The sequence below is a fragment of the Ochotona curzoniae genome, unplaced genomic scaffold, assembly GCF_017591425.1.
Source record: "Ochotona curzoniae isolate NIBS_2020 unplaced genomic scaffold, NIBS_Ocur_1.0 contig_78, whole genome shotgun sequence".
NCBI classification, from domain to species: Eukaryota; Metazoa; Chordata; class Mammalia; order Lagomorpha; family Ochotonidae; genus Ochotona; species Ochotona curzoniae.
Window position 1 is genome coordinate 5,976,855 of NW_024466559.1, and position 16,118 is coordinate 5,992,972.

The 16,118-nt window shown below is 47.6% G+C and overlaps 1 protein-coding gene across 1 annotated transcript in view; it reads right to left on the reverse strand.

Annotated features, from left to right (window-relative positions):
* PRTFDC1 (phosphoribosyl transferase domain containing 1) overlaps nt 1–16,118 on the reverse strand; it is a 59,745-nt gene that overhangs the window by 9,279 nt on the left and 34,348 nt on the right. The window contains exon 4 of the mRNA XM_040992539.1: nt 5,876–5,941. Coding sequence (XP_040848473.1) covers nt 5,876–5,941 — 66 coding nt within the window. The remainder of the gene's footprint in view (nt 1–5,875; nt 5,942–16,118) is intronic.

Genomic DNA, 16,118 nt, shown 5'->3' on the forward strand with positions numbered 1-16,118 from the left:
CCTTGTCTCGACTAAGAGAAATTTCAAGAGAGTGACTCTGCAACACACCTAACTATATTGAGTGCACTGGACATGGTTAAATCTGCTATTCTGGTGTTTGACAAGTGCAGGTGTTTGGACAACAAACCCTTTCTCATTGGAAAGATCAGCAGCTTCTACTCTGTCACAGTGGTGGGTGGGAAGAAGGATTTGGATGTGTACTGATCCCAAGACACAAGATCAAGATTACCCCATCATGTTTTAGACCAGGGCAATAACACACATATAGTGAAACTTCAACAGAGGGAGTGGGTTCTATAGAAGCCTTCACCTTTCCTCTCTCCCCACATGCAGTTACTTTGAACTCTGAGCTTTCTTGCTCCCCACTCCCCCGTGTTCCTGCTGCATTTCTAAAGAGAAGCAGAGAGGCTATGTGGTGGCATAGCTGGTAAAGCTGCTGTATATATATATATATTTTTTTTTTCCAATTGCAGAGGTAAACCCTGTCCTATATTACTTCTCCTTCCAGAGCTTGTTTATTGTTCTTTTGGCATTCCTAAATTGTGTTTACTCTGTTCTTACAGTGTTGTATTTACAGTGTATTGATTTCTTTACTTATTTATGGGACACAGCGAACTCTCCCAGTTACTTATTCACTCCCCAACTGCCTACAATGGGCCGTGCCTGGGCTAGACACAAGCGAAGAGCTGTGAACTCCATCCAGGTCCCCCCAGTGTGGGTAGCAGGGCCCCACCACCTGCTAGGATGCGCATTAGCAGGGGCTAGACTCCAGTGCGCAGCGTCTCTGAAGGCGGGCACTCCTTTAGGGACGTGGGGATCTTAAACAGCAGCTTAACCACTAGGCTAAATACCTGTCCTTCTCCAGGAGTCTGACTTTTCTTTTTTCTTTTATCTTCTTTCTTTCTCCTCCTCCTCCCTCCTTTCTTTTTCTTTCTCTTTCCTTCCTTCTTTCCTCCTCTTGCTGGATTACTTTAAGGAACATATGTGTTAATTAGGATTCAACCATATTTCACAGATATTGGTGGATGTGGAGGCTTGGGCCAGCATTGTGGCCATGTAGGTTAAGCCTTTGTTTGTGAGGCTAGCATACCACATGGGTGCCAGTTCAAGTCCCAGTTACTCCATTTCTGATTCAGCTCCCTATCAATGTTCCTAGGAAAGCAACAGAGGATGGCTCAAATGCTTGGGCCTTAATAACTATCTGGGAGACCCGGAAGAAGCTCCTGGCTTCCAGCTTCAGGCTGGCTCAGCTCCAGCCACTGTGGCTATTTGGGAAGTGAACCAGTGGAGAGCATCTCTCTTTGTTTCTCTCCTCTAAGCCTGTCTTACAAATATTAATAACTAAATCTTTGTTGATCATATCTGTAGCAACATAAAGTACTTTCTGAGCTATGTAAAAAGATTTTAAAAGCACAAAATTAGTGGATTCAGAAATCTGGCCACAGAGCACACTGTCTGCTAGGGAACAGCACGCCCTGCAGGTAACCAGTGAGCTGCCTAGAGTGTCTTAACAATGCTAGCTCACCTTCAGCAAGAGTCATGTCCCAGGGCCTCTGTGATGGGACTGGGGTACCAGGAGGCCCTCTGCCATGTGAAGCAAGAGGATAGCCCAGGAGGAGACAGGAAGTAACTGGAGGCATTGTCGCTGCTGTCTACAGCAACAGGTCTCTTTCTGGTTTCATAGTCCAAGTTGCCATCCCAGAGCTAAAGGCCCAAGACTCCCCCTTCTTGTAGGATCAGCATTTAAGGCAGGGAATGGCAGGCAGTAGGCATTCAAGAAACACCTAGGAACCAATCAGCAATTGTGACCTTGTTTCTCCCACTTCCTCTTGCTCATTATCCTTGTGATCCGGCAACCCCCTCTCTTGCATCCTACTACTTTAACCAGACTTATTGTCTAATGCTTTCAATTCTGCACAAGACCGTCTGCTAAAAATTCCCATCTTTTTTTGAGCGGGCAGCCTTGGAAAACAGACTCCAGAACATGCCGTGCCTCCCAAACACTTCCAATCTGATAATAACTCCTCACCGAATCCATGATGCTTGCCAGCTCCTGTCTTAGTCATCCCCTCACGCCTAGCTCATTTCCTCCCAGAAAGTCAGCAAAATCTGCCGGTGGACATTCTAGGGAGGTGTGGGGGATGCATGCGTGGGGGTGGAATCTCCATTTCTTTCCTTACTCTTGCATGGTTCTTTTCTTGGCTCACCACCTTGGAGTTCCAAACAGGCCTGGGAAGCAAAGAAAATTGGAACCCAAGACAGAAGGAAAGGATAAGGCAACTCTCAATGATTTTTTTCAAGAAGCAAGCCCTACTTTTAGTCTCTCAAACTGCCAAGGAGTTGGTACGGTATGGCATCGGCCAAGCCCCGGTGGTCAGAGGGACGGAGAGTGGAGGCTGAGCCAGCTGTGTGCTATGTGCCAAGTATTGAGTGGGCGTTGAGTCAACGCAAGACTGCCCCTCTCTTCCAATGCCCGCCCCAGAAAGCTGAAGCTCAGCGTTTTGCTTCCAGTGCTTCTTTCTCCAAACTGCCAGAACCTCCCATTAGGGGGCATTTCCACGAATGTTCACAGCCTGGTTAGATGCAATGAAGAGGAATAATTTAAAGAACTGGGGCAGCCAGTGGAGGCAGGAGGAGGGAGCAAGTGCGCTTTGGACAGCTTCTGATGGTGCCTGAATCTGGTGTTTGGGGACCGCTGGGCTTGGGAGGGACAGGGAGGGTGTGGGCAGGGGCATGCTAGCCAGGGGCTCATGTCCCTGTGCTTAGTTCTGTTCTTTCCTCCTCTTCTGAGAGTCCTCTTGAACATGAATGTCATGTTCATGCGTTCTGAAATGCCAAGGATTCAGCCGACTTTGAGAAACCATCAGGCCGAGAGGGGCAACCTACTGAGGGCTCTTTTCGTTTAACAGCAGTGACCTAGTTAGAGCTGTGACACAGCTGGCTGGCTGGCTCGGTAGTGCTTTCCCCTTTCTTACAGGAAGGAAGGAAGCAAAGTAAGGAGAGCGAGAAAGAAATCCAGTCTGGTCTTCTCTCTCTATTTTACCTCCCATGCCTGCAAGGGTTCCAGAAGTTACCCAGTTCCAGGGGCTGGTCCTGTCTCTAATTTAGAGCATGACAAAAACCAAGCAGGTGGGTCACTTTCCCAGGTAGAAAGTGCTTTCATAAATAAATATTGATTGGAAAAAAACAAAATTCTTCTTGCCCACCCTCTTTTTTAAAAAAAAAAAAAAAGATTTTTTTTTTTTAATTGGAAAGTCAGATACACAGAGAGGAGAGACAGACAGGAAGATCTTCTGTCCAATGATTCATTCCCTAAGTGGCAGCAATGGCTGGAGCTGAGCCAATCCGAAGCCAGGAGCCTAGAGCCTCTTCCGGGTCTCCCACATGGGTGCAGGGTCCCAAGGCTTTGGGCCGTCTTCGACTGCCCTCCTAGGTCACAAGCACAGAGCTAGATGGGAAGTGGAGCCACCGAGATTAGAACCGGTGCCCATATGAGATCCCATCCGGCACATACAAGGTGAGGACTTTAGCCGTGGACCCCACCGCCCTCCTTTCAACTACACAGCTGCTCCTTTTTTTCTCACTCCTTCTTGGTAGTTAAAGGGCTCCCATGGGCTCTACCTGTGCCATCTCGCTCCCTCCTTCCAGGAATCCCACTCCCCCATGAGGTGCGCTAGCCTTGAGTACAACTCTTTTGAGTCAGTGAATATGTGGTAAAGATACTCCAAGTTTTCTACAAACCAAATCTGCTGCACCTGCTCAGGTTGTTAACCTTTCCCTGGACCACCTATCCTCCTCCCTCCTGCGTTTAACCCATCCTGCTTCTGTGTTCTCTGCATCTTCTGGTCCCCAGTAAACCTCCCCTACCTGATTAGGACCATCCCAATCCTCTCCAGCAGGGTTTTTTTGGATTTTTTTTCTTTTTTTTTTTTTTGGAAAGCCCACAGGAAGTGGGGCTCTTGTCTGGGTGCTGAGCACGAGCCAGAGAAGGCAGTCACACAGCCAGAATGTAACTGAAAGTGCGGTTTGTGGAGCCATTGCAAAAGCAGACACGAACTACAGAGGAGCAGACAGTGCACAAGCAAGTTTCAGAGCATCGTCCACCATGGTTCAGACCAAGAGCCCACCAGTGAATGAGTGCCTTTCCCATTCATTTGTTGTTGTTTCCAGCAGAAATGAATTTGGCGTGATGGCAAAATTCTGAATGTGAATTCTAAACAATGCAGAGAGCCCGGCCTCTCATGATTTCCATTGTTTTTCAAGATCCCTCCGACCCTGGGCGGAGAGCCTGCCTGGGAGAGGTGGTGCACAGACAGGCCACACACATGCCCTGGGCTGTTTCAGGATTAGAAAGGAATTTTCAGGGGTTGCATGACATTTTCTTCCAGTCCTCCTGGCTCAGCCCTTACCAAGCTGTAAGGGAACAGTACTAAAGTGACATCGCTTAAGGACTGCTTGGTCAAACACTGTTAAAAGTTATACATTTTAAAGCCGTTTCTGATATTTTAGGGACTTTCTGCACAAACGGTGGCCTCACAATGCCTCAGTATCAACATGGTCATTCCAATTTCTAGGAAACCCACTGACGACCACTGAACAATGCCTGAGCAGTGTTGTCTTCAAACATGTGGGCATGACGGCTGTTCTGTACTCACAGTGCCCACGCCTCATGATGTTATTAGCAGTGTTTTGATTAAACGCGGCTGTTGTCCCTTTTGCCCCATCTGGGGAACTGTGCGAGCCGGAGGGATTAAGCTTGCGGAATGGAGGGATCCTTTGTTCTTAGAAAGCAGAAGATGGAAACAGCTCTTGAATGCATAATAGGCCAGCACAGGTGCACACAGACACAGCCTGCTTCTCTGTTACTGAAAGCAAAACTCACATTTCGAATCGCCTCCTGCGGAGACGCTCTGCTTTCCCAAGACCCAGGGGCTCTTTCCAAGATGACTCTGAACTGAATCACGAGGGTGCCAGCAAGGCTGCAACTCCCAGTTAAGACTAGAAGTATCTTCCTATCACCATTTAGGGTGCGTTCTTTTTCAACAGGAAAGAGGAAACAGGCCAAGGTCTGAGAGTATCTTCTTAGGAAGTTCTGTGTCCTTCGTTTGATAAATGTTGCACATGTCAACAGACTTGTCCAATGGCTTTCTTAAGTGCAAGGAGGCTTCCTTCTCTCTCCTTTTTAGGGATTTATTTTATTTATTTGAAAGACAGAATTACGGTGAGAGTGACTAAGAGATGTTTTGTCTGTTGTTTCACTTCCCAAATGGTTGCAACAACCGGTGCTGGACCAATCCAGTCAGGAGCCAGAAGTTTCTTCTGGGTCTTCCACATGAGTTCAGGGGCCCAAGGACTTGGGTCATTCTCTGTTGCTTTCCAAATCACATTAGTAGGGAGCTGGATTGGAAATGGAGCAGCTGGGAGTTGAACCAGTACCCATGTGGGACACCAGCACTGAAGGTGGTGGCTTTACTTGCTATGCCACAGCACCAGCCTCCTTTTCTTCAGGTGCCAGGGAAAGTGAGCTGCCCCACTTCCCACTCAGTTTCCTGCTAATGTGCCTGGGAAAGCAGCAAAGGATGACCTAAATCCTTGGAACCCTGAGCTTACATGGGAGACTCAAACCAAGCTCTTGGCTCCTGGTTTCAGCCTGGCCCAGCTGCTCAGGCCATTTGGGGACTGAATCAGTGACAGAAGATCTCTGTCTATGTAACTCTACCTAGCAAAAAAAAATTTAAATAATAACAAAAAAGGAGCAGTCATTACAAGGACTGGCATATCCATTTGCACCAATTAGTTAGCCCGGGAGGACGTCTGAGATGCGTCCCTAAGCGTTGGCCCAAGACGAAGGTCACCCGTATCTCCAGAAACAAACCTTTCCAGCCAGGGTTGAAAGGTCCTCTCCTCCAATGATCTGCATCTCTTCCATGCATTGATCGTTCTGCAGAGAAAGGGCAAGGAAAGAAAGATGGCATGTTATTGCCCAAGAAGACGTTTCTTTGCAGCACCAGCACGTTTTCCCTCTGCCTGAGTGGTCTGATCACGCCTCACAGATAGGAGCAGCATACACGGTTGCCTATAGTTAACCAAGAGTCTCTTTACTGCACCTGCTGGTGGGAGGGGCTGAGCAGGGTAGGAAAGGAATGACAGACAGAGGATAAATGAATTTAATTTGGAAGCAAAACATTGTGGACTGTCCCTGGGTACACAGGATGGAGAGACAGACAATCACGGCTAGCCTGGGGACACTGTGAGGGCCCTAGGAGACATGCAGATCAGATCTGCTGTGGCACAGTACCAGCCCCTAGAAGACTACTAAAATCCCGTTATCCCATTGTTGTTTAGGGTCGCTTACTTTCACTTTCTCAGCATCTACATATGGCACCTTACCCTTTCCTAACCAAACAAATAAGCAAAAAAAAAAAAAAAAAAAAGAGTGGGAAAAGTCCCACTGCATAGGATACAATGGATCATTTTCTTCCTATGGGAAACGGAACTGAAAGAAGAAGAATCAGAGCACATCTGGAATTCACCCATCTTTTGCCATTTAGGTACAGGTGCAAATAATCGCAGATTCACAATTACAACCGTGGTTAAGAACTTGTCTAACGTGTCAATGGAGAACGTTTTCTTCATCACTTCTGGTGGTGTGGAGGTAAAGGACTTAGCAAGCGATAGATTTCTGCCTGCTGGACTCAAATATGTTGCCACAGAAGCAAGAAGTAAAATTTCTGTCCTGCTAGGGGTTGGAGTATACAGAATTGGATATCATCACCAAAACACAAAGTTCCATGTAACCAGAGAGATGGATGCTTGACCAGATAAGTACATTTCAAACACTGCTCTCAGCTGCATTCTATCGTATGGTTATCTCTATTGGTTTTTGTTATTGATAAAAACAACAACAAAAAAAGACAGTCAAAAGCTAAACAACATGTTCAGGGTCAGACCGTTTTTGCTAAGCAAGAGTTCCTGAAGCTGGCTTTACAGAATCCAAGTTACAAACATGTTTTTAATATTAGATTTGTTCTTCACCCATCTGGAATTTGTATCCTCCAAGTGTGCACACAGTCCATTGTCCCAACACCACTTTCTGTTATTTTCCTACTAGTTTGAAATGTCATTTTTTCCAGATTCTTTCTTCTCTTATCTAAGGGCTAATCCCTATATTATTCTAATCTAACCTGTCCGTCCCAACATTAGTTAACCTAATATATCTCATTAATTAGCCTAACCTGCCTATTCCAACTCCTAACCCATACTATTATAATTATCATTGCCCTTAAATAAGTTTAAGATCTTACAGGACAAGTTCCATATTTTGGTTCTTACAAAAAATTTTCTTGGTGATTTTTATACACTTTGTTGCCTAGTGGGTTGTTAGAGCAAGTGAATTAATACATTTGGGATTTTTTTTTTAAAAAAGAAGATTTATTTATTTGAAAGGCGGACTGTCAGAGAAAGAGGGAATAATGAAGACAGAGAAATCTTCCATCCATGGTTCACTCTCTAAATAGTCACAATGGCTGGCCGTGCTGAGCTGCAGCCAGGGGCCAGAGCACCTGGGCCATCATCCATGCCTTCCCAGGCTATATCAATAGTGTGCTGAATTGCAAGTGGAGTAGCTGGGAATGCAACAGGCCCTCAGGCTTGGGATGCCAGCACTGGGAGGAATGGCTCAACCTGGTGGGCTGCAACAACCCCCAATTCCTCCTTTGTGGGTTTTCAAAGCCAAGTCCTGCCAGCCTCCCACAATCACTTGGGTAGGTCATCAGTTCCTCCCCCCCATGCCCCCCATGACACTCCAGCAAAGCCTGTGGGTGAACAGATCAGTCTGTCTTGCTTGTAGCTCAGGGGAGGTGCTGCTCAGCCTCTACTTCACAAATAAGGATGTTGATGGTGACTGGTTAGAGAGGTGTGGCTCGGGCAGGAAACACCCCAGCTCCCACCCAGACCTGCCCGGCTCTGTTATTACTCCTGGTACAGCCCTGGCTCTCTCAGTGTAGGGAGACATGTGTGCCAGCATGGCCAGGAGAGACCCATACCTTGGTGAAAATGTGACGGACACAACAGGACATCCTGGACGTGTGGTTCAGACCTCCAGGGAAGATACATTCTGGAGATTATTATCTGGTCTGCAGGCCCTCCTCAGAACCCGCCCACCGCCCTCTCACCCCCACAGTCCAGTGACATAGTCCCCCACCTGGGGGATGGGGAAGCCCAGGTAACACCAAGAAAACACCAAAACTGAGGGAAAAAAAAAAAAGATACAACTCTCTAGTCCTTTGGAGGCACTAGAAGGGAAAAGATAAAAATAAATACATAAGCAAACAGAACTACTCTAAGACACTCACTCCTGACATCAGAGTAACTTGCTTCAGATTTCAGTAGGTTAAGCTGCCCATATGGACACTGGTTTGAGTCCCGCCTGCTCTGCTTCCAGACTCCCTGCTGATGTGCCTGGGAAAGCAGCGCAAGGCAGCCGAAGGGCTGCGGACCCTGCCAGCCATGTGGGAGACCTGGATGGAGTTCCAGGCTACTGGCTTCAGCCCAGCCCAATCCCAGCCCTTGTGACCATCTGGGGAGTGAACCAGTGGATGGAAACACACACACACACACACACACACACACACACACACACACACACACACACACACACTCTATCACTCTCTTTCTCTCTCCTGTGCCTGGCTCTTTTCCTCACTCCCTCTGCCTTTCAAATAAAGAACTAAATCTTTTTGTTTTTTAGTCGATACAGGAAAAGCTTCCTGAACATTTTCTACTTTCAAGAGCTCTTATCTCTGCACCTGCTTCCTAATCCTGTCAGCTCATCTTCTGCACCCAGTGAGAGGCCTGGCCTCTCCACCCTGTGTAAAACAGACACAAAGACATTCCCTTAGAAGAAGCTACAGGCATCCGACTCGGGGAGCCTCTAGTCAAACTGATGATTCTGCCTTACCTAAGTAAATAAACCTTGCAAAGAAATCAAAATGATAAACAAGCACATATAAAATATCTATAAAACTTAATGAAGAGACAGAGAGAAGCTACCTGGGGCCCGGCTCAGTGGCTAATCCTCTCCTTGCATGTGCTAGGATCCCATATGGACACCAGTTCAAGTCCTGGCTGCTCCACTTCCCATTCAGCTTCTTGCTTGTGGCCTGGGAAAGCAGTGGAGGGTCCCTGCACCCACGTGGGAGACCTGAAGAAGCTCCTGGCTTCTGTTTGGCTTAGTTCTGCCTGTTGTGGCCACTTGGATGAACCAGCAGATGGGAGATTTTTCTTTCTGTAACTCTGCTTTTCCAATAAAAATAAGTAAATCTTAAAAAAAAAAAAAAAAAAGTTGCTGTGTGAGCCAAATGGGAGATGGAAAGAAACATGCAAACTCCCTTCTGATTTGTCTCAGCAATTCCACCTCAAGCTCTGTTTCCATGTTAATCATGTATATCCAGCCTTTCATATTTTTACTTTTTAAAAAGGTTTTACTGATTGATTTTTTAAAAGTCAGTCATGTGGGAACAGGGGCCAAGCACTTGGGCCATCCTTGTTTGCTTTTCCCAGGTGTCCAGCAGGAAGCTGGATCATTATTGGAACAATCAGGACACAAACCTGCACCCATATGGGATGTTGGCACTGCAGCTGATTGCTTTACCCGCCAAGCCACAATGGCAGCCCCTTCCTCGTATTTTTAAAAATGTAAAGGTAAAAGGCCATGTGTGTGCCTTTTCAACATATGAAAGTAGTAAATACTGGTGTCTTGATGTTATGAGGTTGGATGATTGGTAAAGGATACGTTTTTTTAAAGTCCCACTTAGTAATTGTAACCCATTCAGTATACACACACACACAGAAAATGTATGTTATCCCATACAATGTAGTTCCTTTGACAGTCCACATCCAGTCTGCATTTCCTGACTCTGAACTGCCTCCCGCCGCATAGGCCTTGTGCTTTTCTTGGGAGACAAAGAGACTTTTTCTACTTAGACCATGATTTATTGCTCTATTGTGACTGGCATTCCACTCCACCCAGCCTCCCAGAGGGGGGCTGCTGAGTAAGGGAGCCATCCCCCTCCAATGGAGAAATAAAGGGATGCTGGGACAGCAGAGGGGGATCCAGAGGCTGTAGATGGTGGGATTCTCATGGAGGGGCACCCCAAGAAAGGAACGAAGGGAGGACAGGCTGCCCTTGACATCGCTGTGGTCATGAGATCCCACGAAAGGGGAAAGTGGGTTTTACAACACAGCGACTTTGCATGCATGGCGCTCCAGGCCCAAGGCAGGATATCCTTCCAGCTCGGCTTGGGAACACTGCTTGTTTGGATCCATATTCTGCTTTTCAGTCACCGAGCAAGACTAGCAGGCAGCGTGTCAGGACATGCTGGGAGGACTTCCCCCACTTCCGAGAACTTGAGCTCTGTGTTGACCATGGTGGTGGCCACGCTCCCAAAGACCACTCTTCTGCTCCATGGGCTCCTTAAATAACCACCCAGGAGAAACTGCATGGTGTTTCAGACATGACAAAGGAAGTAGTTGCTGACAAACAGTGAAATCTTATTATTTTTTGTTTAATTTACTTGAAAAGTAGAGTGAAAAAGAGAAGAGATTCTTCACCTGATGGTTCGCTCCCCAAGTGGCTGCAACAGCAGGCACTGGACGAAGCTGAAGTTAGGAGCCTGGAACTCCAACCAGGCCTCCCATGTCGGGAGGCAAGGGAACAAGCCATTGGGCCATCGTCAGGTGCATTAGCATGGAGCTGGATAAGAAGAACAGCTGGATAAGAAGACACCCGTGTTCTGCTATGGGATGCTGGTGATGTTATAAGTGGCGCTTTACTCATATAACTCCCCAGTAATGAAATCTGAAATGGCTTCCATGAGCCTGTTAACACAGATGGCTTGGGTTGGGGAATGGGAGTTCGGGACAGCCTGAGGTTAGTTAAAGAACCAAAACAAAGTGGAGAACAGGAAGCAGATCCTGAACAGTGGAAACTTCTAGAACATGGGAATGCATTTTTGTGTTAGACCAGATCTGCTTTCAGTTCCACCTGATGGAACTCTACCCTTTTTTCCTTCCAAAAATAATAATTCTGAAGATGCATGCCCATGGCTGCAAACTAAAGCCTAACTTTGTCACTGTGGTGGAACAAGCATGCAGGCAAGGGGGTTTCCCCATCAGAGGACGAAACACAAAGGTTTTGGGCTTTTGTTTTTCATTCCTCTGAGGAAGGTCTTTCCTGGGCTCTGAAGGTTCTGCACCAGCCTGCATACACGTGTGGGACAGGGAGCAGTGTGTGGTGGACAGGGCTGGTGGTGGCAGAGCTAAGCACAGCCTACTGGGGCAGCTGGGTACAGAGGTGCTGCTGCTAGCCAGCCGGGCACACTGAGCCCTCCCAGGGCAGGGGGCTCAGCAGACACGGCTGCCCCGTGACATCTCTTGGCTCAGAGGGTACATGTAGGCAGCAGAGTGTGAAACTAGATGGTAACGTGGGAGAAAAACCTAGTGCTGTAGTTTGCCAGGGAAGCCCCACCTGCAGCCCAGGGTAGGCCACAGGGCTGTATTCAGGTTTGCAGCTTGCAGCTCAGCTCCTCCAAGTCGACTGATTGGGCAGTCTATGTGTGAACCTGGATATGGACAAAACCATAGTGGTTCAACACTGTAACTATTTTGGCAACTGGCATGTTGATCTCTATTTGCATTCTGGTGTCTAGTTCCATAAACTCTAGTGAGAACGATTTCACGCGCATCAGACCCCTGGCAAAGCACAACGCTGCCACAAGGCCAAACAACATCCTGCGGCTACAACCCCAGAGACCTCACACCAAGCTAACTGGTTTGAAAACTGAAGCCTGCACAAAAATTTGCAGCTACAATGTTCTTGAGTCACTGCTGCAAGACTGGAGGCTCATAAGACTTCTTTGGAGAGTGGAATGTTTTCCCCCTCCCCCCAAGTTTTATTTATTTTCATTACAAAGGCAGATTTATAGAGAGAAGAAGAGATAGAAAGATCTTCCATCTGCTGGTTCACTCCCCAAATGACTGCAATTATCAGTGCTGAGCTGATCTGAAGCCAGGAGCCAGAAGCTTCTTCTAGGTCTCCCACATGGGTGCAGGGTCCCAAGGCTTTGGGCCGTCCTTCTGACTTATAGTTTCTCTTGCATGATCCATCAAAGGGAAGGTGGCAGGCCTGGAGGGAGGCAGGGATCAAGCCAGGTCCAGCACTGAAAATGTGGATTTTCATTGAGATGCTTCTTCCCATCCAAAACAAGCTCTAAGAGAAAAAACCTTCCATCATTCATGTAACTAGGACTTCTCAGCATGTACAGGACAAAGACCTGCAATATTTCCTGGTTCACCTTTTCCGTAAGAACTCAAATTCAAATAGAACTTAGAAACAGGGTATCAGTTGTGTCCTTATATCCTTTGCTTCACTGTTAATCTGACTGGCAGAGGGATACAGACAGATGAGAGAGAAAGAAAGAGAATGGGTCTTCCATCCATTGGTTTACTCTTCAAATGCCTGCAACAGTGCAACAGCCAGACCAGCCTAAAGGACTCCATCCAGGTCTTCCATGTAGATGAGGACCCAAGTCCTAAAGCCATCACCTGCTGCCTCCCAGGGTGTGCATTCAGCAGGGAGCAGGATGATAAATGGAGGCACTGTGACTGAAACCACCACTCCAACATGGGGTGCGGGCATCCCAAGCAGTGGTTTAACATGATGAACAAAGTAATGCAATACGTCCAAAGGCCCAGTGTCATCTATCTAACTTGAAACAACCAAATCTAACAATAGGTAATAATGTCTACCTTCAATAGGCTCACAGAAGAAAAAAAAATTAATATGATTGTCAGTAATGACTGGCTTGAGTGCTCACTCCTTGGGACACTTTTGCAAACGCACTTGAGTCCTCATTTACCTCACCTGGAAAATGGCAGCTGTGACTGGCAACTGTGGTCTGAACCATCACATCCTCTCAAAATCCTTTCATGGAAACCTAATTAGGATGACCCAAAGAGGTGGGGCCGGGGTTTGTTAGAACAGAGGCTTCAGGAATAGGATTAGTACCCTTACAGAAGTTGTCTAGACAGCTGCTGCTCAGTAGGACAGCAGGGAGCAGGTGTCCCCATGAACTGAGAAATGAGCCCTTAGCAGACTAACTCAGCTGCAGTGTCGACCTGGGACTCCCACCCTGCCTCCCACTGTGGTGAGAAATATGTTTCTGCTGGTGTCAGAGCCCTCAGCCGAGAGGGGTTTGTGACAGCTGCCTCCAGCAGCACCATGCCTGCTTCTGAAAGCTAGTGTAAGAGGGTTGGCATTGTGGTGCAGTGAGGTGAGCCACTGGCTGCAATGCCAGCATCCTATATGACCATCCAATTTTACTCCAGGCAGCTCTGCTTCCAATGCAGCTCCCCGATAATGTACAATCTGGGCAAGCAGCAGGTGATGGTTCAAGTGCTTGGGAACTATATCCATGTTGGGAGAGCCACATGTAGTTCCTGGCTCTTCGTTCTGACTTGGGCCAGCCACTGCTGTTGAGGCCATTTAGGGATAAACCAGTTGGTGGAAGCTCTCTCTCTCTCTCTCTCTCTCTCTCTCTCTCTGTTTCTCTACCTTTTAAACAAATAAATGCATCTTTTAAAGCAAGAGCTATTACAAGGAGCAAACAAATGACTAATATGTACAAGCACTATGAAAAAGTGTGATGAGGTCAGTGAGGTAGCCTAGTGGCTAAAGTCCTCCCCTTGCATGCATTGGGATCCCATAAGGGTGCTGGTTCTAATCCTGGTAACTCTGCTTTCCATCCAATTCCCTGCTTGTGTCTTGGGAAAGCAGTCGAGGACTGCCCAAAAGCCTTGGGATCCTGCACCCACATGAGAGACCCTGAAGAGGCTCTGGGCTCCTGGCTTCGGATCGGCTCAGCTCCAGCCATTGCAGCCACTTGGAGAGTGAATCAACGGACAGAAGATCTTCCTCTCTGTTTCTCCTCCTCTCTGTGTATCTGACTTTTCAATAAAAAAATAATAAACAAGTAAATAAATTAAAAAAAAGAAAAATGTGATGAGCTTTCTAATAATCTTTATGCACAAAATGCAATCGATTTGAAATACACAGAATGGGGAAGACGTGTGGAAGGCCACACATCAAGGTTTTAATCCATTGTAACTAGGTACATCGTTGCTCAAACTTCTCCAGGTATCTGATGTGACATGAACAACCTGGGAGCAGCTCAGGGAACACAGGACCCAGGGAGCCACCATTCAGTTTTCAGAACACAGGGAGAGGATTGGTTTGATGGAGGACTGTTGATTGGCAAGGCAGGCTTGCAAATTCTTTCAGGATGAAGTCACGTCTTCAGAACTAGGTGTGGCGCAGAACTCTTAAATATTTCCTCTTCTCCACTGGAGGCCAGGGTTTTAGGGAGCTGAAGACTGCGTGTGAATGAGTTAGGTGGTCTCAGGGGAGGAGTGTGGGTGGGAATTCTGCCTTGACAGCACTGGCTCCTACAACAGCAGTGCGCACACGACCCATCTGTGTGCCCAGAATCCAGGCCAAGTCTGGACGCCATTTGGCTGCCTGCTCCCTCCGGCTCCTCTGGGTGACAATGGATTGAGCTGCTTTCATTGGCTGGTTAGGATGCGGGTGTGGGGGGAAGGGGCCCATGATCAGGAACTGGAGTTGTTCAGAGATCCGGACTGCTGGGGACCCCTGTATCTGTGAGAAGCCCTGCCCTGCCCTGCCCTGGTAGCTCTGGGACAGTTCTCTGGGGGGCTCTTGAAGGTCCTAAGAGCCCCTGGGTATTCTTACAAGTGCCTAAGCTGCAATGCCTCACTGCTGATCCAGGATGAGGCTTTACAGCCAGAGATGTGCAAAGCACCGGCTGCCTCTCACTCTGACCCTGATAAAGTGGGAGTAGTGCCAGGTGCTTGGGGGTGGCTGTGGCTGGTGGGACAACCTGGGGACCCTGAGAAGTAACTGGTGAAATGGGTCAGTAAGCAAAGTTCAATCCAGATCCACAGGGCTTTCAGCAAAGTCACGAATGGGTCCAACATTGCTCACTGATTGTGAAGGTCAAAGTTAAGAACTTTTAAAAAAAGCACTGGGTTCAGAAATTTCAGATACCTCCCCAGAGCTGATGAGGTAAAACTCACAGGCTGTCAAATCCATGCTACGTGAGTGGGAGTTGTGGGGTTAAGGTGTTGCTTGGGACGCCTGCACCCCGTGTTGTTGCATCTGGGATCAAGTCCTGCCCCCATCTCTGACCCAGTTTCCTGCTGATGCACTTGGGAGGAATCAAGTGCTGACTCAAGTACTTGAGTCTCTGCCACCTGCCGCCAGGATGGGCTCTTGGCTTCAGTCTGGCCTAGTGGACAGGTGGGGAGTGAACCTTGCAAGTGTTTGGTTCCCATGTGGACACCAGTTTGTGTCCCAGACACTCCACTCACTGCTTGTGACCTGCGAAAGCAGCAGAGGATGGCCCAAAACCTTGGGACCCTGCACCCACCTGGCAGACGCAGAAGCAGTTTCTGGTTCCTAGCTCCCAAATGACTCAGCTCTGGCCTTTGTGGTCACTGGGGGAGTGAAGGAAGATCTTTCTCTGTGTCTCTCCTTCTCTCTGCAAATCTGTCTTTCCAATAGAAATAAAATGTAACAACAATGTGCTATTCTTAACATAAATGTGTTGGTAAAACTGTTCTACCTATGGTATTTGGTTTTTTTCTTTTCCTATTTCTTAAAAATCTGATGGAAATGATCTTTATTGAAGTAGTTTTAAAATTTCATTTTACTTTGGATAAGTTCCTCCTGACTTCTGCTGTGAGGCATAATGGAATACAAGAGCAGACTTAAGTCTGCTGCCTTAAAGAAAAGGAAACAAAGAAAATAAGAACAAGAAAATGTATGTGACAACAGTGTGAAGGCACGGGACCTTGGGCAAGCAGGGACAGAGAGCGACAGAGTCCAGTGAGATGGGCTCTAGCTGTGCTGGTGGGGCTCCAGGCCACAACTTTGGGGAGGGGGACCAGGCAGATCTGAGGAGATTGAGCTGCTCTGGAAAGAGAAGGGACTGGAGTTATCAGGACAGGATCCTGTGGGGAAGAGAACTGAGCAGACAGACAGG